This window comes from Elephas maximus, chromosome 11 (genome assembly GCF_024166365.1).
Source record: "Elephas maximus indicus isolate mEleMax1 chromosome 11, mEleMax1 primary haplotype, whole genome shotgun sequence".
Taxonomy (NCBI): domain Eukaryota; kingdom Metazoa; phylum Chordata; class Mammalia; order Proboscidea; family Elephantidae; genus Elephas; species Elephas maximus.
In genome coordinates, this window is record NC_064829.1 from 87,243,358 (window position 1) to 87,266,301 (window position 22,944).

General features: G+C 56.2%; 3 protein-coding genes across 4 annotated transcripts; all 3 read left to right on the plus strand.

Moving 5' to 3' along the window:
- Window positions 1–1,328: 1,328 nt before the first annotated feature.
- On the plus strand, window positions 1,329–13,568 carry MZF1 (myeloid zinc finger 1). Of its 2 annotated transcripts, none has more exons than XM_049900389.1 (6): window positions 1,329–1,571; window positions 2,184–3,450; window positions 3,920–4,085; window positions 4,827–4,897; window positions 5,026–5,146; window positions 10,647–13,568. In XM_049900389.1, exons 2-6 carry the CDS (start codon window positions 3,055–3,057, stop codon window positions 12,077–12,079), a joined length of 2,187 nt encoding a protein of 728 aa, XP_049756346.1. In that variant the 5' UTR covers window positions 1,329–1,571; window positions 2,184–3,054; the 3' UTR covers window positions 12,080–13,568. The 2 variants fall into 2 exon arrangements, with proteins under 2 accessions (XP_049756346.1, XP_049756347.1); XM_049900390.1 differs by lacking the exon at window positions 1,329–1,571 and having other exon boundaries at window positions 1,590–2,267; window positions 2,990–3,450.
- A 1,736-nt stretch (window positions 13,569–15,304) lies between these two features.
- Window positions 15,305–17,966, plus strand: UBE2M (ubiquitin conjugating enzyme E2 M). The gene is made up of 6 exons (XM_049900461.1): window positions 15,305–15,486; window positions 16,477–16,571; window positions 16,704–16,742; window positions 16,856–16,959; window positions 17,256–17,319; window positions 17,412–17,966. Exons 1-6 carry the CDS (start codon window positions 15,378–15,380, stop codon window positions 17,550–17,552), a joined length of 552 nt encoding a protein of 183 aa, XP_049756418.1. The 5' UTR covers window positions 15,305–15,377; the 3' UTR covers window positions 17,553–17,966.
- A 738-nt stretch (window positions 17,967–18,704) lies between these two features.
- CHMP2A (charged multivesicular body protein 2A) lies at window positions 18,705–22,117 on the plus strand. The gene is made up of 6 exons (XM_049900455.1): window positions 18,705–18,813; window positions 19,919–20,126; window positions 21,215–21,394; window positions 21,472–21,602; window positions 21,690–21,751; window positions 21,918–22,117. Exons 2-6 carry the CDS (start codon window positions 19,959–19,961, stop codon window positions 22,043–22,045), a joined length of 669 nt encoding a protein of 222 aa, XP_049756412.1. The 5' UTR covers window positions 18,705–18,813; window positions 19,919–19,958; the 3' UTR covers window positions 22,046–22,117.
- Window positions 22,118–22,944: the final 827 nt, after the last annotated feature.

Below are 22,944 nucleotides of genomic sequence, written 5' to 3' on the forward strand. Positions count from 1 at the left end.
CAGCATCTGGATTCTGATGAAAGGCAGTTAAGTAAAAAAAGAGTTGCTTTGCTTATTACAGAGTCAGATAATCTGAGGCAAGTTTGGTGGACAATGCTACGTAACTCAGTGAGAGTTCTCACCCATCTTTTTTTCCTGATTTTCACGTTTTCGATGAGTTTTCCTATCAAGACTCCCTCTAACTCTCCCCATCTCTCTTCTTGCTGTCATTTCTCCAGATCTTTGAAAAGTTTCAACTCATCTTACCGTACCTCTAATTTTGACCCTTTTTTTCTTCTCTTGCCTCTGTCTTCCTATAACCCCGACTGTCCCTTGAGTCTCATGCACCTCGTCTCTGTAGGTCCATCTTCCCTCTCCCTGTCTCTCCTCTCTTCTTCATCCATTCCTGACCTATCTTGATCTCGCTTTCGCTCTTCTGATACACCTGCCTCCCCAGTCCTGACTCTCTGATCCTTTGATTTCTTACCATACTAAGTCTATGAGAATTGAAATTTCTCTCGTCTTTCCCTTTGACCCTTGTCACTGTCCCTATGTTTCTGACCCTGTGTTTCTCGATCTCTATGTCTTGTTCGCTTATTTTTACTGTCTGCCCCTCACATCTCTCTCTGCCTCACATCTCTCCTTACTGACTCTGGGTTTCTGTCTCTCTGTGCCCTGAGTGTCTGCATGTCTTTTTCTCTGTCTCTCATCACTCTCCCTGCCCCTGAGCCTTTGAGTCTCTCTTTCTCTCTCTGCCCCAAATATCTGCCCTTATAGGCTCTGGGTCTCTGTCTCTTTCACATCTCTCTCTACCCTGACTCTCTGCCCTCACAAACTTTGGATCTGTCTGTCCTTCCTCCGAGTCTCTGCTTCTGTGTCACGGTCTCTCATCACTATCTCTCCCTGTCCAGAGTCTCAGCCCTCTCAGGCTCTGGTTTTCTCTCTCTTCACATCTCTTTTTGCCCTCCCAGACTCTGGGTCTCTGTCTCTGCCTCATATCACTACCTGGCCCCGAGTCTCCGCAACTCTCTCTGTCTCATCACTGTCTCTCCATCTCTCCATCCCCCTCTCAACACTCTCATCCCACTTGTGAGACGGTCGCTCTCGGCCCCAGATTGCTCTGGAGATGCCCGGGCCCGCCCACCGCCCGAGAGCAGAAAGGAATGTCGTTGGGCCACGGACCCATACACCGAGGGCCGCGCCGAGTACACTTCCCAGAGAGCATCGGTCGGAGCCTCCCCATTGTGCTGCCCAGAGGCATCTAAGAAGGCACCACCTCTTGGACGACGGTTGCCATGGAGACGCGGGAGGCGAAAGAGTTTACGGCATCCTGGCGAAGGTGGTGATTGGTGCAGCGCCCTGCTAATCGCTGAAGGCCCGTAGAGAATTGAAAGAAACGTGATAACAGACAGGCGCAGTCGGGAAGGCGGCGCTGCTGGACGTTGACCCCCAAGAAGCTTGCGCACGTCGACGGGCGTCGGACGCCTGGATCCGGGGCAGAAAGCGCAGAAAGAAGCGATCCGGAGCGCAACCTGATCGTTGCGACCACCGCTGTCCTGGGGACTGGTGGGGAGGCGGGAGCGGAGGCGAAGGTGGGGGAGGGACAATGGGGCGCCCGAGTGGACGCGCGGAGCCTTCTGGGAAACGTAGTCCGGCCGGGGAGGGAAGGTTGGCCGTTGCGCATGCTCAGGAGCGTGGCGCGGCTCGTTGGGTGCGGAGGTGAGGGCGGGGGCCACGCAACCGGGAAGATTCGTAGGGGAACAGGGGCGGCGGCTCCGGATTCGGGGGTTCCGGCTGCCCAGCGGGACCAGAAAAGGGGGGTAGGGACCTGAGGATTCCCGGCAGACCGGCCCGGCGAAGTCGCGCGAGGTTCGTCAATCACCGCGCATTGCCATGGCAACAGGTTTTATGAACCCAGCCTCCGGTTGCCAGGGCGCCGCCAGGAGCTGACATCGCTCTCCGAAGCAGAAGTTGCCCTCCAAGTCTGCTGGGAAATGTTGTCCGGGAGTCTCCGCACGGTCCGACCGGCTTGGTGATGGTCTAACTTTCTCGCAGGGTTTCAGGTTGACCTGGAACCTCGAGGTGCGGAGGTTTGATCCATGGTGTCAGGCGGCCCCCGAAATCGACTCAGCGGACGGGGGTGACTTCTGACGGGCCATCCCTTTAATAAACATCACTCCACAAACCCCGTGTTTTCCTCGCAGCTGCATGAGCACAGCGCGGGCGGAAGTCATCCCCATTTGCCGATGAGGAAACGGAGGCTTACAGAAGCACAGGGACATGTTAAGGTGACATAGCAAATAAGCGAGAGCAGGCTCCCGGTCCAGTGCTCTTTGGGCCTTTATAAATGCCACTAAAACTACCCCATCACCTCCCAGCCCCACCTGAATCAGGGCGCTGAGGCCTAAAGCCCCACGCAGGAGATGGTGGGGCATTGCGTGGAGTGATAAGTTGGGCTCAGAGGATGGAGCTGAAGGTGCTACCTGGGGGCTGAGTCACAGGTGAAGGCAGGAACCAGGTGAAGGAAGGCTGCCCTGTGGGACTAGGCTGGGAGGGGAAGTAAATAATAAGGCCAGAGTGAGGAGCCAGATCTGAGGGAGATTGTGTGGGACAGTGGGCATCAAAGTGATGGGCTGGCATTGGGCATTAGGGGGGACATCCAGTGGTGCCAATGCCCAGAAGGTGAGTGGTATAGGTACCACCCACCTCTGAATGGGAGGGGTGCAGGCCAGGTGTGAGGTAGCACGTGTAGAACAAGGGTAGGATTTAGGGGAAGTGCTTTCTAGGCCCAAAAAACAGCTTTTGCTTGGAGAAGACTACTACAAGGGACCTTTCGTGGACACAGTTGGAGAGGAGAACAAGAACGAGGGTAGCTTCAGTGTCCAGGGGTGCCTGGCATATGACCTGTCTCTCTGTGCCTCAGTTTCCTAATCTGCCTTCCACATCTGTCTGAGAACCGACCAGTGCAACATATAGTAACATTCACTACCACTGTCTGTCCTTATCCCAGGGCCCTCATTCCATTCCTCCCCCAGGGGTGGACACTGGCCTCAGAGATCCCTCCCCATCCTCCCAATGAGGCCTGCTGCACTGGGGCCCCCGGGCCCCACACCCCTGGAGGACGAAGGGCCCATCACAATGAAGCTGGAGGACTCTGAGGAGGAGAGCGAGGCTGCTCCGTGGGACCCCAGCCCTGAGGCCGCACGCCTGCGATTCCGGCATTTCCGCTACCAGGAGATGGCAGGGCCCCATGAGGCCCTGGCCCAGCTGCGTGTGCTGTGCCGACAGTGGCTGCGGCCCGAGGCACGCTCCAAGGAGCAGATGATGGAGCTGCTGGTGCTGGAACAGTTCCTGGGCTCGCTGCCCCTGGAGATCCAGGCCCATGTGCAGGGGCAGTGGCCCAGCAGCCCAGAGGAGGCTGTGGCTCTTGTTGAGGGGATGCACCGAGAGCAGGGAGGCCCGCGGAGATGGGTGAGTCTTCAACCCTGGGTGGGGAGCTCAGGCCTGGGAACAGTGTCCAGGGGCACAATTGGCTCTGCCTCTCCCTGGGATGCTCCGTGCTCAGACACTTTCTGTGGGGAGATGAAATGGTCGCCAGCAGGAGAGTCTGCAGGGCCAGCCCTCCCTCACCCAGGCCTCAGTTACCTGGAGTCATGTGGACATGGGAAGGGCTGGGGTGTGGAGGACCTCCTGGGCAAGTACATCTGAGAGGCCACAGGCAGCTGTCCGCATCAGCAGCTCAGAGGCGCAATGACTGCAGGTTGTTCCTTGGCTCCTTGCTCAGGCCTGGGGGAAGGTGGGTTCTTGGAGGACCTTATCAGTGGGCATTTTCCAGGCAGACCCCTAGGTGTCCTGCAGTGGGGTGAGCACCCATGAGCTCCCTGTGCCAAAGCCTGTCACCACGTCCTGCCTGGGCCCCTGATGGCCGGCATCTCCCCAGGTTACAGTCCAACTACAGGGCCAGGAGGTGTTATCAGAGAAGATGGAGCCCTCCAACTTCCAGCCCCAGACTCAAGAGCCTGGGCCTGAGATAACCCCTGGAGCCATGCCGGAGTCACCTCTGGGCTTTCAGGTGAAAGAGGAGCCGGAGGTCACAGAAGAACCAGGTGAGAGCAGACAGGGTCCAAGCCCAGACTTGGGTGGCAGGTCCTGGCTGGGTGGACTGGGGTGGGCCTGGCGTGAGTAGCTGAAGCCCACTCAGCCAGGCCCAGCCAGACTAGCAGTTCCCACATGCTGGCGGCCCCCACAGCTGCCCCAACAGATATCCACTCTGGCCCAGCTAGTGGCTTTCACTGTCCGCCATGCTCCAAGCCTGACACAGAATGTTTCCATGGCTCTCCCCCTGCCATAGAGTGGGCTGTTGGGATTTTCCATGGGCAGGAGGCACATGGGTTCACTCTCCAAGGAGATCCATTTCTTGGTGGACACGAACCAGCAGCTGGGAAGCAGACAGCACAGGGTGGAGTATGGATCCTGCCAGTGTTAGGGAGGGCTTGCCACAAGAGCCAGCTGCCTACTCTCTCCAATATTCCTGCAACACACCCTTGTGAAGTACCCCTCAGCCCCACTCCCATTAGTCTCCCTGCCAGGGGTGCAGGAGCATGAACCTGAGTCCACCTGTCCCACCACAGCTCTACCCAGCAGTCTTCCAGGGGTCCCTGACCTCCCTGGGACCAAGCCCACACCCCTTCTGCCTGGATCCCTTCAGGGAGCTGCTCAGCCCTCTCTCCCTGGGTGGACTATTCATGCCCACATTTGTCCCCCCTCCCCCCTTTCTGGCATACCACTGTGGAGGGCAGGGGTTCAGGAATGCCCTTGGGGCTGTCTGACTCCACCTTCTCCCCCAGTGCTCCTGGAGTCCAAGCCCCTTGCAGCCTCCCAGAAAGCCATGCCTGTCCTCCTGCCTGAGCAGTCCCAGGTGAGCTCCCAATGCCAGCATGGCCTTCTTCCTTGCCCTGCGAGTCACAGTGGATAGGGAATCGGTTAGGGCCTTCCCTGGGCCCAGCCCAGCCAGACAAGAATAAACTATAACCACTGTGTTTTCAGGGCTCTGAGATAGTGCTGGGCCAGGCCTCTCCCCACAGTGAGGCCGCACCTGAGGGGCCTTCGTGGAGGGAACACCCAGGGGCCCTGTGGCAGGAAGAAGCTGGGGGCATCTTCTCCCCAGGTAAGTAAGATGGGGCACGGTGGGGGTGGGGCCACTGAGCACCCCTAGCCCTCCACATGGACAGTACCATGTCCACTCTTGATCCACTCCTGACCCTACTTAGATTCCCTGGACCATCTCCTGCAGTGTTCAGTCCACTCCAGCGTCTCCTGTTCTCAAAACCCAACCCCTCCACTGACTCTATAGCTTTTTTGGCTACTGCTCTATGTCACAGTAAAACCTCCCAATAGCCAAGACTATTCCCCATGTCCATGTGCTCTCCCTGTCCCAGAAACGTTGTATGGTCTCGACTCTGGGTTTGCATCCTGCTTATTGCAGAGTGAGGTGAGGTGGAATTGGGCAAGGACAGAGCAAACTAGTAGACTTGGTGGGTGGGTGGGCAGGAGCAGCCTTGGCACAGGGTTGGAACTGGACAAGGTCAGAGCAGGTTAGAAGATAGGTAGGTCAGAACAGGTTAGAAGATAAGGCAGGTGGATAGAAGCAACCTTGACACAGGATGGGAATGATGAAGATTAAATAAGGACAAAGCAGGTCAGAAACAGGGCAGGTGCTCCTCTTTTGCTTCCTGGATCCCTGGACTCCTCTTTCTTGGTTTACTTCTCATTTTGGTTACTTCCTAAGTGGAAGTAAGATTCTAAGACATATATCTGAAACACATTTGTCTAACCTTCATGTTGGATTGACAGTTTGGCTGGATGAAGAATTCTTTTTATTGATTCAACCCCAAACGTTTATGTCACCTTTGCTGGTGAGCCCTTTCAGTCTGAAATTTTTGCTGTCAGTTCTGGGAAGTTGCCTTGAATTGTTTCTTTGATTTCTTTCCCTCCATTGCTCTGTTTTCTCTTTCAGGAATGACTGTTATCTGGCTGTTGGGTCCCTTGGATGGGTCCTCTAATGTTCTTTTCATCCCTTTGTCTTTCCCTGCTTTCCAGGCAATTTCCTCAATTTTATCTTCCAGACCTCCTGTTGAGATTTTCACTTCTGCTAGCATAGGTTTAATAGTCAAGAGCACATTTTCTTCTCTGAATGTTCATTTTTATGTAGCTTCCTGTTGTTCTTTCAGTTGTACTGCCTCTCATTATTTCTCTGAGAATAGTAATAATTTGCTTTTAAGTTTTTTTCCCCCAGTGTGGTCTGTTCCCCCAATCTGTCTGCTTAAGAGAGGAGCACCAAAAATCTGGTTGCAGCTCTGAGCAGATAAGTGAGGGGCTTATCATCTGTGACGACAAACCAGGGGTGGGAGGCATGTGGGTTACTTCCCAAGGAGATGCACTTTCAGGACACGAGGGGCAGCTGGAATGTGGGTGGGCACTCTGGAGGGATCCATAGGGTGATCTAACTGGAATGTTTTGGGGGTACCCCCTCCACGTGAGTATCTTCAGATCCTTTCTCTTGGGTGGGTCTGAGTCCTCCAAGGTGCTTCGGCCCTCCTGCCAGCATGCTGGAAACTGGAGGAGAGGCTAGCATCTCAGCACCCAATGTGACTGTTCACTTAATCATCTGGATTTCCTCAGTAAAGTCTCTCACCTTTGGCCCAGTCTTTTGCCAGGATGGAAGAAGAGATCCAGGAATCAGAAGCACAGCAGTGCACACCTGTTGGCTCAGAATTCTATGCATATAGCAAGCAGAGTTGAGCGGTGAAGCTGCCCCACTCAGCCTCTGCTGCTGAAACAGCCTCCCCAGCCTGTTGAATGCTGCTCCTTCACCCACAGGTGCAGAGTACCTGGCCCCTCCCACTCCTGAGCTTTTAGACGTTCTTGGGGGCAAAACAGGTTGATTTTCTTTCTTTCTTTTTTTCTGTTTTCTTTTTTCCAGCTTTCCCTACTGCTGGCTTAATATTTTCTCAGATCTGTTAAACCATTTACCCTTTGCCCATCTACTTTCCAGAGTGGAAAATTTCAGGGTTGTTTGTTTCCTCTCCTCTTCTCCCACCTTTGTGTATTTTATGCCTTAAGAAAAGGAAAATAAAAAAACTTTGTTGTAGTTTTCACTGGGGTTTCAAGATGGGACATTTTTCAAAAATTTAGATAGATGCCATTGTTATCTAGATGTTCCCATTTGCTATGTTTTTTATTACTAAGGATCGTAAGTCATCCTTTTTTCTTCACAATGTCCTTGTTTCACAGAAGCTGATCCCTCCTTGCAGGATCTGGAAATACTTCAGGGTCCTCCTGTTCAGATTAGTTGTTAGCTCTCTTTTCTTGGATGGTCAATTCTTCCACTGGTTGTGCTGTCTAGGGTCCTTCCCAGACTGGTCAGTTAGCCTAGTTTTCTCAGATATGCATTTTTCCACTGCTTTGGGTTTATACTGTCAGCTTGCCTGCCCTTCCAGCCAAAGGCATGCAGCTTATTCCTGGCTAAGTCTGTAGGTGGACTGGGCTAACCCTGTCCCCACTCTTGGCCCCAGCTTCATATGACTGAGCCACTTCCTGTCCCTGGGTCTTCAACGCCTTAGGGCTTCTGCGGAGTTCACTGCACGAGGCTCTTGGTTTTCAAACCTCACTATCCTTTCTTGCTTTGGAGTTGTCCAAGGTATTTTTTAAGTTCTCCTTGTATTTTGTCTGTCATTTCTACGTGTTGGAACAGAGGGAGCGATCCAGCACATGCCGTTTCTGCTACCTCAAGCCTCCTGCCAGCCCAGCCCACCCTGCATGACTGACTACACCCTTCTGCTTGAACCTGCTTCTCTCAGTTCACAACCCAGGCCCACCATCAGGACCACCTCAGGCTTCTTGGCCAGTCCCTTCTATGCAACCCCATTCTCCCTCCAGGCTGCAGTCTCTACCTAGATGACTACAGCTACTGGCTTCAAACACAAATTCCCCTTGGCCACCTTGGACTCCACATCAGGTCACCTGGTTCCTCCCCTTGCTCCCCAATATCCATCTTTTGCACAGCAGAGAAATCTTTTAATGTTTTCTTTTTTTTTTCATGATTAGAATATATGAACAGTTAATGCATTCATGTTAGAAAATTCAAAAGGCACAAGGGAATATAGAGTAGAATGATTCCCTCCCTGTCTGGACCATTCAGTCCTGCTCCCCAACAGCCAACAATACCAGTTTCTTATGTGTCCTTCCAGAAGATTCTGTTTGTTGCATAAAGGAACAAACATATATTGATGTATCCTCATTTTCCTTTTTTAAAACACATGGATGCTTAATCTCCATTCTGTTTCATACTTGTCATTTGTCACGCATCTACTCACTTCAGCACACAGTACTGAGTGCCCTCAGTCTTTGTACAGCTGCATAGAGCCCCAGTGAGTGGACATACCATTGTTTATCTGTCCAGGCTCCTATTGGCGTTCCTTTGGATTGCTTCTCGATGCTATGAGGAACTTCGTACGTGGGTCATTTAGCACATAGGGGAGCATGACTGTTATAGGAATCCCTAAAAACGGAATTGCTGAGTCAAAGTGCAAGGCATTTGTCATTTTGGATTTTGCCACACTGGCCTCCCATTTACACTCACCATAAATACATGTGAGCACTGGGTCCCTGCAATGCAGATATAGAAATGGTGGACAGGTAGAGCTCCAATATGCATTTTTCTTATTAGGAGGGTGTAAAAATTGTGTGGCAGGTTGTCTGACCTCCACAAGGGGGAAAGAAAATCATTATCAGCATCAGCAGCCCAAGGCTGATTCCTATGAGACAGAGGTCAGACATGCCTCCGCCGTCCAACCTTTTTACTAGTTCTCACACCAATTCTCTACTTCCCTGCTGGGTTCAGTAATTCATTGCAATGGCTACACAGAATTCACAGACCATACCTACAGTATGAGGTTTATTAGGGAAGAAACAGGCTACAATTCAGATTCAGGAACACTCAGGATATAGTTCTTCGATCAGGACAGCTTATTCTTAGCCACGCTGCAGGCAGGACTCTCTCTGGCCCTTGGTTCCTTGGACCTCTTGAGCCCGCCCAGCCTCTGCCCTTCTCAAACAAATGATACAAAGCTCTTTTAGCTCTGCTGCCAAATGCCCAGAGGCACCCCATGCCACCAGAAAATCTCCTGCCCAAAGGCAGTCAACGTTCACGCGCTATGGGCCAGGAAGCCCACAGTGCCATCTCCTGTAGGTCTCTTGGTTCTGCTGCTGCTGTTTCTCTGCTGCTGCTTCTCGCCGTCTTCAGTGTTTCAGCTCTCTTTCTCTGTCTCCTGGGTCTAGGAAGGTCTCAGCACAGGGATCGTCTCGTCTGTTCTTCTTGGTGGTAGTCAGGTCCCTTCTTTCTGCCTCTGGGATGCCTCATTTTTAGCCTAGCTGGATGTAAAAACTGACCAGTCCCCTCATTAGGGTTCAGTGTATCTTATGTGCATGGTCCCACCCCCCACAAGGGTGCCCTGCACCTTATTTGTGTTATTAGCAAGGTGTCCAGTTCCTTGGTAGGGCACAAGCACCTTATTTGCATAGCCCCACCCAATCATTTGATGGGAGTTAGAAGGACTATGGCTAGAAGGGCCATATTAAGTAATTTACTGCACAGCAGAGGAGGCTGAATATATTTTGTGGGATTTAAAGTATTAGTTACATTTCCTTTCTTGTTCACATCTTTTACCCATGTTTCTGTTATGTTGTTGGTCTTTCTTGTTGATTTGTTAGGGCTCATTACTACTGAGGTTAATTAGCCCTTTGCTTCTGGTGAATTTTTCAGTTTGTGTTTTGACTCTGTTTGAGGTCATTTTTGTGGTGCATAAATTGTTTACTTTGATGCAATAGAATTTATTTGATGTTTCTTTGGTGATTTGTGGGTTTCTGTCACCCACTGCAGCCCCTCTCTACTGTCCTGGTCTCCATGGTTTAAAATCCTCCAGCTTCCTCCTCCTTCGGCCCCTGCTTCTCAGTTGCCTTCGCTGACTCCTTCTCCCTCACCCAGTATCTAATGCTAGAGTGCTCACAGCATGGCTGGAGACCCACTTCTCTTCTGTTGACACTCATGCCACGTAGACTGCATGTAGGCCCCGGGCTCTGTGTGCCATGTATACACCAAGGTACCCACGCTCATATGTTCCCAGAGAGTGTGCCCCTGAATCCCCAGCTCCTACACCTGCGACTTCTCTGTCCCTTGGATGCCTCGTGGGCATCTCAAGCACAGCGTGTCCAAACCTCAGACCACAGTCCTGGGGAACAGCCTGCATTTCTGGCCTCCCCACACCCCCACCACATCCTGCTGGCTCCACTTCCAACCTCCCTCAGACCTGCCCCCTTCTCAGCTGCAGAGTCCACCTTGACCCTCCCAGAAAAAGGAATTTCGTGAACCTGAGTCAGATCCAGAAAGCTCGGCCCTAGGTTTTAACACAGGCTACTTCTTATTATTAAGGGCTACATCCTGTTGTGACATCCTCAAAGAGGCCTGCACAGATAAAGAGCCCCTCTCCTCACTGTTGTCACCTCTGCCCCCTGGAATATGGCTAGTTCACACTGTATCAGAAGGGCTTAGATACCCAAACACAGTAGACGCTCAGTAACGAGTGAATGGATCCCTTTCTGCCACACAGGGTTTGCTCTTCGGATGGACGGTGTCCCCACAGGTCCAATCACTGTAAGCCCCCATCTCGACGTCCCCTGGGACCTTGGAGTGGCCGGCCTCACAGGCCAGATCCGGTCACCCTCCCCCGAAGGCGGCCTCACACATGCGCTTATGCTCCCTAGTGACCCAGGAGGTGAGCAGGAGTCAGGGGGCAAGGACTCCAGCCAGGATGCCGGACCCCCACCGGCCACTGCCCGCTGGCGGGCCCCCAAGGGCCGCAGCCGGGGCCGCCCCAGCACCGGCGCCGGCACAGTGCGGGACGGACGCTGTGAGGTGTGCGGCAAGGTGTTCAGCCAGCGCAGCAATTTGCTGCGGCACCAGAAGATCCACACAGGCGAGCGGCCGTTCGTGTGCGGTGAGTGCGGCCGCAGCTTCAGCCGCAGCTCACACCTGCTGCGCCACCAGCTCACGCACACCGAGGAGCGGCCGTTCGTATGCAGCGACTGCGGTCGGGGCTTCGTGCGCAGCGCACGCCTGGAGGAGCACCGGCGCGTGCACACGGGCGAGCAGCCCTTCTGCTGCACGGAGTGTGGCCAGAGCTTCCGGCAGCGCTCCAACCTGCTGCAGCATCAGCGCATCCACGGCGACCCCCCAGGCCCCGGCGCCGCGCCCCCTGCACCGCCCAGCGCGCCTGAGCCCCCAGGCCCCTTCCCCTGCAGCGAATGCCGTGAGAGCTTCACGCGGCGCGCCGTGTTGCTAGAGCACCAGGCGGTTCACACAGGCGACAAGTCCTTCGGCTGCGTGGAGTGCGGCGAGCGCTTCGGCCGCCGCTCGGTGCTGCTGCAGCACCGGCGGGTGCATAGCAGCGACCGGCCCTTCGCCTGCGCCGAGTGCGGCCAGAGCTTCCGGCAGCGCTCCAACCTCACACAGCACAGGCGCATCCACACCGGTGAGCGGCCCTTCACCTGCGCGGAGTGCGGCAAGGCTTTCCGCCAGCGACCCACGCTCACACAGCACCTGCGCGTTCACACGGGCGAGAAGCCCTTTGTCTGCCCCGAGTGCGGCCAGCGCTTCAGCCAGCGCCTCAAGCTCACGCGCCACCAGCGTACACACACCGGGGAGAAGCCCTACCACTGCAGCGAGTGTGGCATGGGCTTCACACAGGTCTCCCGGCTCACCGAGCACCAGCGAATCCACACGGGAGAGCGGCCCTTTGCCTGCCCTGAGTGTGGCCAGAGCTTCCGACAGCACGCCAACCTAACGCAGCACCGGCGCATCCACACGGGCGAGCGACCTTATGCCTGCCCGGAGTGCGGCAAGGCCTTCCGTCAGCGGCCCACACTCACACAGCACTTGCGTACCCACTGTCGTGAGAAGCCCTTTGCCTGCCAGGACTGTGGCCGCCGCTTCCACCAGAGTACCAAGTTCATCCAGCACCAGCGTGTCCACAGTGCAGAGTAACCCAGCCCAGCAAGCAGGGCTTGCCTCTCTGCGCATCAGTTCTTCCTCTGTCCATGGGGCAGAACACCTACCTCACAGGATTGCTGTGAGGCCAGCTGTTGCATGGGTACAAGTATAGGCATGAGCTGGCCAGCCCAGTGCCCGGCCCCAGTAGGTGCTCAATAAAGCCAAAAGAAAATTGGGTCCTCTCCACCCACATGGTTCCTCTGAAGGCCACAGCCCCTGAAAAGGTGGAGATGGCTCCTACTGTCACCTTCCCCAACCTGCGTAGACACCCCTGGTACCAGGGCCCCACCTGCAGTTCTAGCTTAGGAAGGGTGAATAGCCCAGAAATAGTGGTGTAGACAGGAAGTGGCAGAGCAGTCCAGCTTCAGCTCTGCCTAGACACCAGCCCTGTCTCCGAAACCCACAGAAGAGGAAATGTAGCATGTGAGCACCTGCAGAGAGTCCGCCACTTCTGGCCTTCATCAGTCTTGGTCCAGTCAGGAGACAAGCTACAAGAAGTGTTTTAACAGGGAATTTCATATGAAGAATACCAGGTATTAGCTTATTGATGGGAAACTGAAAAGGGTTAAAAAAAAAAAAAAAAAACTAAGCTGTTGTGGAGGTAGGAACTACAGGGAGCAGCTGCACTCCTAGGGCTGGAAGAACAAAGGAAAGTATTGTAACTTAGAAGCTTCGATGAGTTCTTCATGGAGCTCAAACTCAGGTCCTTGAGGAGGAGGAGGCACCATGGGCTTAGGATGAGACCCTTGAGGAGGGGGCACTGGTGTGTCTCTAAGGAGTCTGATGAACCTAGTTCTGGGAAGTGTGGAAACAACCTGGCACCAACTCATGTCTCTGGAAGGACCTGCTGCAGCCAGGGGGAAAAGGTATTGCTGGCTGCCTAACGGGGGATGAAGTACCTTCTCCTTTTCTATGCCCTGTAGTGCCCAGACCCTAACAAGGAGCTGCTGGCCAAGAGGGGTGTGTTTGTGGGGCCCCCGCCCTGTGCTGTGACGCCAAGGTGGGCAGATCTGGAGCACAAACGAGGGAACTTAACAGGCAGTCCAGTATTGAAGCCAGGGGACACTGGGGAAGTTCCAGCCATGTTGACCTCACATCTGAGCTCTTTGAGACCTCTGAGGCCCCATCTTCACCCCAGCACTCAGTCTTAGAAATGATGGTTGCGTACTGAGCCTGGGACAATCAGAGGACTAAAGGCTCGGTTGAGAGGCATCAGCCTGGAAGTGCCCTGAAGCCCTGGGGGTGGGGAAATAGACCTTTGGGGGACAACTTAGGCGGCTCCGGACAGCTTTGGGACTCAGCATGGATAACAGAGGAGAAAGGCCTTCAGGGGAGAGCGACAGAAGAGGCAGGTGGGATCAGACCAAGGGCCCAAAGTGGCCAAGAGGTGCCCAGGCACACCTACACCTCCGAGTAGGTGGGGGCGGGAATAGCAAAAGTCCGAGAAAGTGGGGGCGACTCCACCGAGGTGAGGACAGGGAGTCAGTGTGGATGCCACGCCAGGGTTAAGGAGTGTGGGGGCAGCTCCCGAGGTGAGGATAGACAGCAGGGGAGGGGTCCGTGAGCACACCATTCGACCACACCATTCCCCCTCGCCCCCTCGCCCGGGATTGCCCGCGCTAGGTCTCCCACAATGCTCCCGTCGGCGACGTCGCGTCGCGACGGTGACGCACTCCCGAAGCTGCCTTCGGACTCTTGAAGAGCTGAGCGGTCCAGCCTCGGCCACCCACCCCGCCCGGCTCCCAGCACCGGCAGAGCCTCGCGGCGCGTCTAACCCACTAAACGGTTTTCTCGGTGAGCCCGCGGTTGCCGTGGTGACGGCCGGATGTAGCAGAATCTCCTGGCACCATTTCCTCCCGGAAACCCTGGTGGCCTAGTGGTTAAGTGCTATGGCTGTTAACCAAAAGATCCGCAGTGCAAATCCACCAGGCGCTCCTTGGAAACTCTACGGGGCAGTTCTACTCTGTCCTATAGGGTCGCTTTGAGTCGGAATCCACTCGACCGCAGTGGATTAGTGGGTTTCATTTCCTCCGCCCTCTGACGGACGCCGAGCTGTGATTGGAGAGGAGCATGACGCCCCCGTACACAACGCCCCGCCTCTGGCAGCAAGGAAGGGTCGCCAAAGGCCGGAGTGCGCCTGCGCTGGAGATCGAGCCCGCGCCAGCCCCCTCAACTCCCTCGTCCGAGTCCACCCCGGAGTCTTTCCTGACCACCCCTGACGATCTGCATAGTGCTTACCGCTCTCTGCCATAATATATGTTTTATTTGTTAGTTGACCTCAGCTAAAACGTCCATGAGTAGGGGTCTTTTGAGTTTGCGATGGGACACTAAGGGTGCCCAACACCACACCCTCTTGGCAGGGCCCCCAGCCTCACCCAGGCTCTGGTCGGCGCGATCACCTTGTTTATGTGGCATCCGGGAATAGAGACATCGTCTCACCTACACCAGCCGCTCTCTACATGCGTGCAAGCGAAGGTGCTCCACGCTCATGCACAAGTGGGGATGGCCGCACAGCGAGAGAGGCGGCGAGTATCTGCCCCATTCAAACATGGCCGGGGCACCTCCTATCCGGGCCCAAGATTATCTCCGGAACCGTTCGCGGGATCGGAGACCTAGTCTAGGACCCCATGAACGGAAATACCCGAGCCGAGCCGAGCCGAAGGAGCCCGAACTCCAAACTCCACTGAGCAACGCCATTCGCCCGAAGCAGCGGCTGCGCAGGCGCAGCACAGACCGGGCGGAAAGAGCCGAAGCGGGGAGGCGGCGGAAATACCCGAAGTGGATGGGCGCCCGAGGCCGTTGCCGGCCTCCGCTTTGGACCTGCTGCTGCCTGCGAAGCGGAGCCTCCTCCAGGATACGTGCGCCGCCACCGCGGCCGCCGCCTCCTCCTTCACGCCGAACCGCAGCCCCCTCGCGAAAGGAGCGAGTAAGCAAGCACAGCGTCCGCAGCTGCAGCTGGGCCTGAACAGACTTGAGCCGGCGAGGGGGAGGAGGGAGCGGCCTGGTGGGGGCGGAGCCGAGCGCCGCCGAGAACAGCCGAGTCGACCCGAGAACCGCCGAGTCTACCCGAGCGCTCCCGAGGACCAGGACCAGGCCAGAGCCGGACTACGGGAGCCGAGGCGGGCCGCTCGGTGGGCGCGGAGCAGCGCGGCGAGCCGGGCAGACGGCGGCAGCGGCGGAGGAGGCCGCAGCGGCGGGTCTGAGAAGCGGAGGCGGCTCGGGCGGCGGCGGGGGGCCGGGTGGCCGGGGTCCCGGGCCCCGCGGCGGCGGCGACGGAGGCGGCGGCGGCAGGATGATCAAGCTGTTCTCGCTGAAGCAGCAGAAGAAGGAGGAGGAGTCGGCCGGCGGCACCAAGGGCAGCAGCAAGAAGGCGTCGGCGGCGCAGCTGCGGATCCAGAAGGGTAGGGTGTGGGGATCGGGCAATGGGGGGTGGGGACCGGGGGGTCGGAGGTCAGGTTCTAGGGATGGGGTATCAGGAGCTGGGTAATGCAGACACCTGGGGTCGGAGGTCAGAGGTGGGGGGTAGGGTGATCTGGTGGGTGAGAGGTGGGGTGATGCGGTCGTGGGGGCGGTCAGAGATGGGGGCCGGGGATAGATTTATGATATGAGGAAGGCCAAGTGAGGAAGGGTATGAGGGACTCGGGAATCTGAGGGGCAGGGGAGGGAGGGGAGACAGGCGGCTGGGAACTCACAGGTCTGGGACTCAGGCGAGAACCTGAGTTCGGGGTGAGAGAGGGATGGCGGGGGAGATTTAGAGTATCATGTTGGAAACAGTGAGAATCTCGGAGTCAGATGGAGTGGGGTCGGGTTAGGGGTGCCAGGAATTTGTGGGTCTTTGGGGTGACAGATAGATGAGGGAGGGATGATGGAGGCCTCTGACTGTGGTGAGGGAAAATTCAGGGAATTGGAGTGGGGAATCAGGTCTCCTGAGTTTGGCTGGGCATGGGGGGATGGGCAGTGTCCACTGGAGAGAAGTCATGGCTGGGGAACCCGACGTTTGGAGTGGTCAGAGGCTGTTTCAACCTAGGGTGCTGGGGACCGGGGACTTGGGCAGCAGGTGGGTGGGCCGCATGGGGGTGGGTACACTTAGGATCTCAATTGGTGGACTCAAATATTGGAGACTGAAAACATACATAAGAGCAGGGAGTTCAGCCTGGGTCAGGAGCCAGGACTCAAAGCTGCATCTTAAGGTGCACAATTGGGGTATGCTGTGGATCCAGAAGATCCCATCTCTGGGATGAGGGAAGGCCCACCAGCAAGGACAGGACAAGGGTTGGGGGTGTAGGGCTCAGAATGAGGCCCAGGAGTCCACGAGGAGACCATGGGGCCTCTGCTGGCACCTGCCCTGAGTGCCCTCCTCTCTGTCCCCCTTTTCTGCTGCCCAAACCCAGACATAAACGAGCTGAACTTGCCCAAGACCTGTGATATCAACTTTTCAGACCCGGACGATCTCCTCAACTTCAAGCTGGTCATCTGTCCCGATGAGGTGAGGGACCCTATCTGCCTGGGTCCCCTAGACAGACCCTAGGTGGCCCCACCACAGGGAGGGGGACCCAGCCTGTCTGCCAGGCCCATACACAACTGGGCCCTGACGTTTCTTCTTTTCTCCCACTGACAGGGCTTCTACAAAAGTGGGAAGTTTGTGTTCAGTTTTAAGGTGAGTCCCAGGCAGGCAGGGGCAGCAGCTCCCTGGGCTGAGGAGGAGGCGGCTGAGGCGCCAACCAGGCCCTGACAGGCACCTTACCCACCTCTTCTCTCTTCTCCCCCGAGGTGGGTCAGGGTTACCCACATGACCCCCCCAAGGTGAAGTGTGAGACAATGGTCTATCATCCCAACATCGACCTCGAGGGCAATGTCTGCCTCAACATCCTCAGGTAAGGTGCTGACCCCCTGCTGCCCTCCTGTACCCCAGCCCTGCCTCTAGACCTCCCTCATGGGCTCTAGGTCTGTCTCTTTTCCTTCTCTCCTTTAACAGTCTGTGTCCCACTGTCCCTTCCATCTCCACATATTCTTCCTCGTGGCCTGGTTTTTTCCTTGGCCTGTACTCTGCACATTCCCTCCAGCCTCACATCCCCACTCTCCCATGCCCTGTGCCTCATCTGTGGAGTCCCAACAGGGACCACAGCAGCCACCTGCTTAGCAGCCCCTGACCCTGATACTCTGTCCGCAGAGAGGACTGGAAGCCAGTCCTTACGATAAACTCCATAATTTATGGTCTGCAGTATCTCTTCTTGGTGAGTAGGTGCGGGCAAGGCTTGGGGCTGTGGGAGGTTGACCTGGCCCCTCTGCCCCTTCAGCCTGCTGACCCATTCCTTGCTGGCTGCAGGAGCCCAACCCCGAGGACCCACTGAACAAGGAAGCTGCTGAGGTCCTGCAGAACAACCGACGGCTGTTTGAGCAGAATGTGCAGCGCTCTATGCGGGGTGGCTACATCGGCTCCACCTATTTCGAGCGCTGCCTCAAATAGGATTGGCGCCCATCCCACCCCCGCCAGGGCTACCACCCCGGCGTCCCCTGCAAATATTTATTGGGGGCCACAGGTGGGGGATGTGGGGCGGCCGGTGGGGGGTTGTCGCCCACCCTGGCCTTGCCTCCCCTCCCTGCCACCTACCCCTTGTTATTTTTTTTTAACCACCATGTGATTAAGGTCAGCGCTGCCTCCCCCGACCTGCTCAGCGATGGGAAATGAATTGGCTTGTCTAGCCCCCCGCTGGGTGCTGTCCAGCCCCCCACACTGGGCACTGGGATGGGTAGACAAGGGGGTCTGTGTAGCTGGGGCCCCAGCATCCTACCCCTCTGCCACTGGAGGTCCCACCTGGCTATTAAAGGGGAATGTTACTGCATGGCCTCTGTATCTTCTTCGTTCTGTGGGGCGGGAGGGGCAGGTGGGGTCCACCACCAATACCTGGTTGTGGGGCCTTGGCTCAACAGGCCAGTGTGTGGTGGTTATAGATGGCGTTGGGGAACCCTGAGCAGGCCATGCAATGCCTGGGGCAGCCATGGGGAGAGTAGGACCTGAAATTCTTGGGGTGGCTGGGATGAAGCCTATCTTGGGATGAATGAGGGACAGGAGCTGGTGATCACCAGCTGGCCAGCAGAGCTGGCATGGGGCCATGGTGGTAGATATGTGCCACTCCCAGTTCTGCCCCCTTCTACCTTGGTTGAGCTTGTGGGGAGGACCCTGCCTAATGCGACTAGTGCTTGAGACACTGGGGGACTGAGTTTGGCCCTTGGGCTGATGTCAGGGGTGTTAGACCCCTGTGGTGGCTTCCCCGTACAGGGAGGAGGCTGGGCACTCATGTGATAGGAGGGAGCCCAGCTTGAGACGGTAAGATATGGAGTCTCCAGAATGACTGAGTAGAAGGTGTCCAAAGGTATGCCACCTTCACGGTGACCAAGACCCTAGGACTGGATTAACCAGTTTGGGTGGAGTCGGAGGCAGGAATCGAACCTGCGAAACAGCTTGGGGCAGGAAGCATGAAGAGCAGAACCCATGCGCATGCGTTTCCCTGGTCGGCTTTGGGCGAGTGCGCACGCGCGTTCACCCCCCCTCCCGCCTCTCAGCATTCCGGGCGTGGGCGAGGCGCGTGACGTCAGATCGTTTAATCCGGAAACGGCGACGGCGGCAGAGGCTACAGACCGAGGGGGCCGTCGTTGGTGGGTGCTCCGGCTAGCCGAACGAAGGTAGCGTGACCCGGAAGCGGAAGCGGGCCCCCGTCCCAGCTCCGGTGAGTGGTCCTGGTGGGGCCGCGGGTGCACGGGTGGCGGCATTCGGCGGGGGGAGGTCTCTTGGCCGGGTTGCCAAGTGCCCCGCCCCTCTATGGAACCCGGTCCTCAGCCCTCGGGGACCGCGGACGTCGCACTGTCTTTGGCGCCTAGGTTCCTCTAACGCCCAGGTTCCTTTAACGCCCACACCCTGTCTCGATGTACAGGGCGCCTGGCACCAATGATTCTGTTCTCCGTGCTCAGATTCCCCACAACGCCCCAAATCATGGGCTTCAATATACACGGTGCTTTGCTGTCCATCGCCCCGTTAGTATATGTGGTCCTTTAGCGCCCCCAGATTCTGTCTTTGGTGAACCCTGTAACATGACGCCCATTGTCCTGCCTGCGGTGTACCAAAAACAGAACAAACAAGAAACCGTTGTCGTCGCGTCTATTCAGACTCATAGCGACCCCACAGGACAGAGTAGAAATGCTCCATAAGGTTCCCAAGTCTGTAATCATTACGGAAGCAGACTGCCACAAATTTCTCCCGCAGAGCAGCTGGTGGGTTCAAACTGCCAACTGTTTAGTTAGCAGTTGAGCATTTAGCCACTGCTCCACCAGGACTCCTCCTCTCGGTCAGGGTCCCCTAGTGCCCCAGACTATGTCCTTGGTGTCCGGGTTCCCTTGGCACTCTGGCCCCAATCTTCGTGCATCCCACACCCTGCCCTCAACCCCAGAATCTCCACAACAGCCCTGTCTCCTCGGTGCTGGGGCCCCAAATGCCCCCAGTGCACCCATTCACATCCACTTCAGTCTCAGTCCATCAGAGACACCAGGACTTCCCTCTGGGTCCCAAGAGGAAAGCTGAAGACTTGGGCCTTCTGTGTCCTAACCCCTTTGGGGGCACCTTGATGGAGGAGGGGCTGGGTAGGTGCCCTGTGGATGACTTTCAGGTCTCATCATCTACCCTCCTCCATCCCCCGGGCTGCCGCAAAGTTCCCAGTGTGCCCTTCTGGCCACCTGTTCACTCGTCGTCTTCCCACTCACTGCTTCTCATTTTGCAAGCCCTGCATGATCCCAGCCCTGCCTCTCACCTTGCACTTGGGCCTCATGCCCTACCATTAGGACTCACCTGACCCAGGCCCGCTGGCGGCCTCCTACCGCCATGGACCTGTTGTTTGGGCGCCGGAAGACGCCAGAGGAGCTGTTGAGACAGAACCAGCGGGCCCTGAACCGTGCCATGCGGGAGCTGGACCGGGAGCGACAGAAGCTGGAGACCCAGGAGAAGAAAATCATTGCAGACATTAAGAAGATGGCCAAACAAGGCCAGATGGTGAGTGTAGTAGGACAGGGGCTGGGACGGGGGGGAGGCTCCATCGCACAGTCAGGCTCTGCTGTCATGGGGAGATGGCAGAAAGAGAGACACCTATGACGCCAGCAGACAGGTGCTTCAATGAGAACAGAATGGAGTGAGGTGTGAGCAGGGCTTCCTTAGCTTGGGGTCTAGGAAGGCTTCTCTGAGGACGCAATGTCACAGCCAAGGCTCAGATAATGAAGAGGGTGAGCCTGCGAAGATCTGGGGAGGGAGAGTGTCTCAAGTAGATGAAACAGCAAGTGTTAGATGAGGAAGCCTCAGTAAAATGAGGGGAGTAACGGGTGGGGCTCAGAGGGTCAATGCGGGTGGGGCTCAGAGGGTCAATGCGGCCAGGCCTCTGGGAACATGGGCCACAGTGGGAGTGGAGTTAGGTTTCAAGGTAAGAGAGGGGCATGGCTTTGGATACACTTTGATTAGGAGGCCAGCGAGAAAAGAGACAAAGGAGATAGCTTGGACTGGTGGCAGTGGGAAGGGCATGGAGAGGGAAGCAGAGAATTGGAGACTTGCTTTGAAGGCAGAAGGGATAAGACTTGAGGGCATGGGGCTCAAGGTATAGAGTGGGACATGAAAGGGAGAGCAGAACTGATGATGAATAACAGGTTTTTGCCTGAGCAGCTGGGCAGAGAAGGTACCAGTTCCTGGGATAGGCAAGGCAAGAAAGAGCAGGTTCGGAGAGGAAATCCAAAGTTGAGCTTTGGGTATGTCTATTTGGGATTCTGGGCAAGGAGCCTGAGGTAGAGGAAGAGGTGGATTCTTTATCCAGACTGGGTATAGAAATTCAGGAAGGACTCGATGTGAAACAGAAAGGATCAAGGAGGGAACCCATCCCTCCCAGCACTTAGAAGTCAGAGAGGAGGAGCCCATGGAAAAGCCTAAGCAATGGCAGCCCAAGACGAGTGGTGACCAATAGGTTCAGCCGTGTGGAGTTTGGAGACAGCTTGAGTGGTTGGGTGGGGGTTGGGGGTGCCACAAACCCCAAATGATGAAGTGTCAAAGAGTACGGGAGCAACCAGGACCCCATGACCCCACCCTTGTCCACCCTGCAGGATGCCGTGCGTATCATGGCCAAGGATCTGGTACGCACCCGGCGCTACGTGCGCAAATTCGTGTTGATGCGGGCCAACATCCAGGCCGTGTCCCTCAAGATCCAGACACTCAAGTCCAACAACTCAATGGCGCAAGCCATGAAGGGCGTCACCAAGGCTATGGGCACCATGAACAGACAGGTCCGCTTCTCCCCTCACCCCTTTCCACCTGAGCTAACCCCCAGACCCAGGCTCACCCTCCCCAACCCTCTCTCCAGCTGAAGCTTCCCCAGATCCAGAAGATCATGATGGAGTTTGAACGGCAGGCAGAGATTATGGACATGAAGGAGGAGATGATGAACGACGCCATTGATGATGCCATGGGTGATGAGGAAGATGAGGAGGAGAGGTATGGAGACACTTGGTGGGAGAATAAGGAAGCACACCTGCCCTTCAGATGTGCCTGACCTCACAGTTTCTCTACTCTCTTCCATAGTGATGCTGTCGTGTCCCAAGTCCTGGATGAGCTAGGACTAAGCCTGACAGACGAGCTGTCCAGTGAGTGCTCCAAACCATGGGGCATTTCCCACCAAAGCCCAGCCCCAGTCCTGACCTACTCCCCCTGCACATCTTCCCTCCACAGGGGACTCTCCCTAGCCCCACTTCCCCCTGCACATGTCCCTCCCACTGGGGACTCTCTCCCTGATCCTCTCTCCCCCTGCAGATCTCCCTTCCACAGGGGGCTCACTCAGCGTAGCTGCCGGTGGGAAGAAAGCGGAGGCTGCAGCCTCAGCCCTGGCTGATGCAGACGCAGACCTGGAGGAACGGCTTAAGAACCTGCGGAGGGACTGACCTACCAATCCCTACCTTGCCACCCTGGGGGGCCAGAGATGCTCCCTCTGGAATAAAGAAGAGTGGACACTAGCTCTGAAGACTGTGTGATGATTGCCCCAATGATGTATGATTTGGGGTGGGATGTAGGATCATTCAGGCAGGACTGGGGACGGAGGCACGGGTGGTACAGGCCACGTGCCAAGGTTGAAGTGTGGAACAGGAAGAATGGTCCTAAGGCTATCAACTGTCAAACTGTTTGAAACAGAAATGAGGCCACCCAGCATGGCCTGGGCTTGAGGGAGAGGCCAGCCCGATGGGTGACCAGAGCCTAATGCAGGGACTGGTAGCAGTCCTGATGCCTCCTCACGTACCGTCTGTTCAAGGCCAGCTGGCCAGCATCTCCAGGGTCGGTGTCAGACATGAGGACACAAACGTGGCTCGCTCACAGCAGACTCCCTCCAAGCTCTGACACCCTACCCCTATCCCTCACCCTGGCACCCTGTGGTGCCCAGCCCTGGCAGTGGGCTTGACAGGGTACTTGGGAACAGGTCAGGCCAACATGTAGAAATGTGAGGGAGGCTTCTACTTGGGGGGACTTAGCTGGTGAGCAGCCAAGAATCATTCAAAAAGGGAAAAAGAATGGTGTAAGGAACCTCAGCTAGAAAGAAGACCAAGGATGTGGACAAAAACACCCGCAGGTCTCACAGCCGCCTAGCAGCCTGCACCCAATGGCTACAGCCCCAAAGCCAGGAAGTGCTAATGGGCTGCGAAGCTAGTGTACCTGGGGCCTCCCCAACCCAGCACCAGAGGTCAGCCTTGTAGCCCACCTACTCACTCAGTATCCCATAGCATCCTTCATCCTATGTGACCCACTCTACAGACGCTGGCACAGGTCTTGAAACCACTGCAAGATTGAC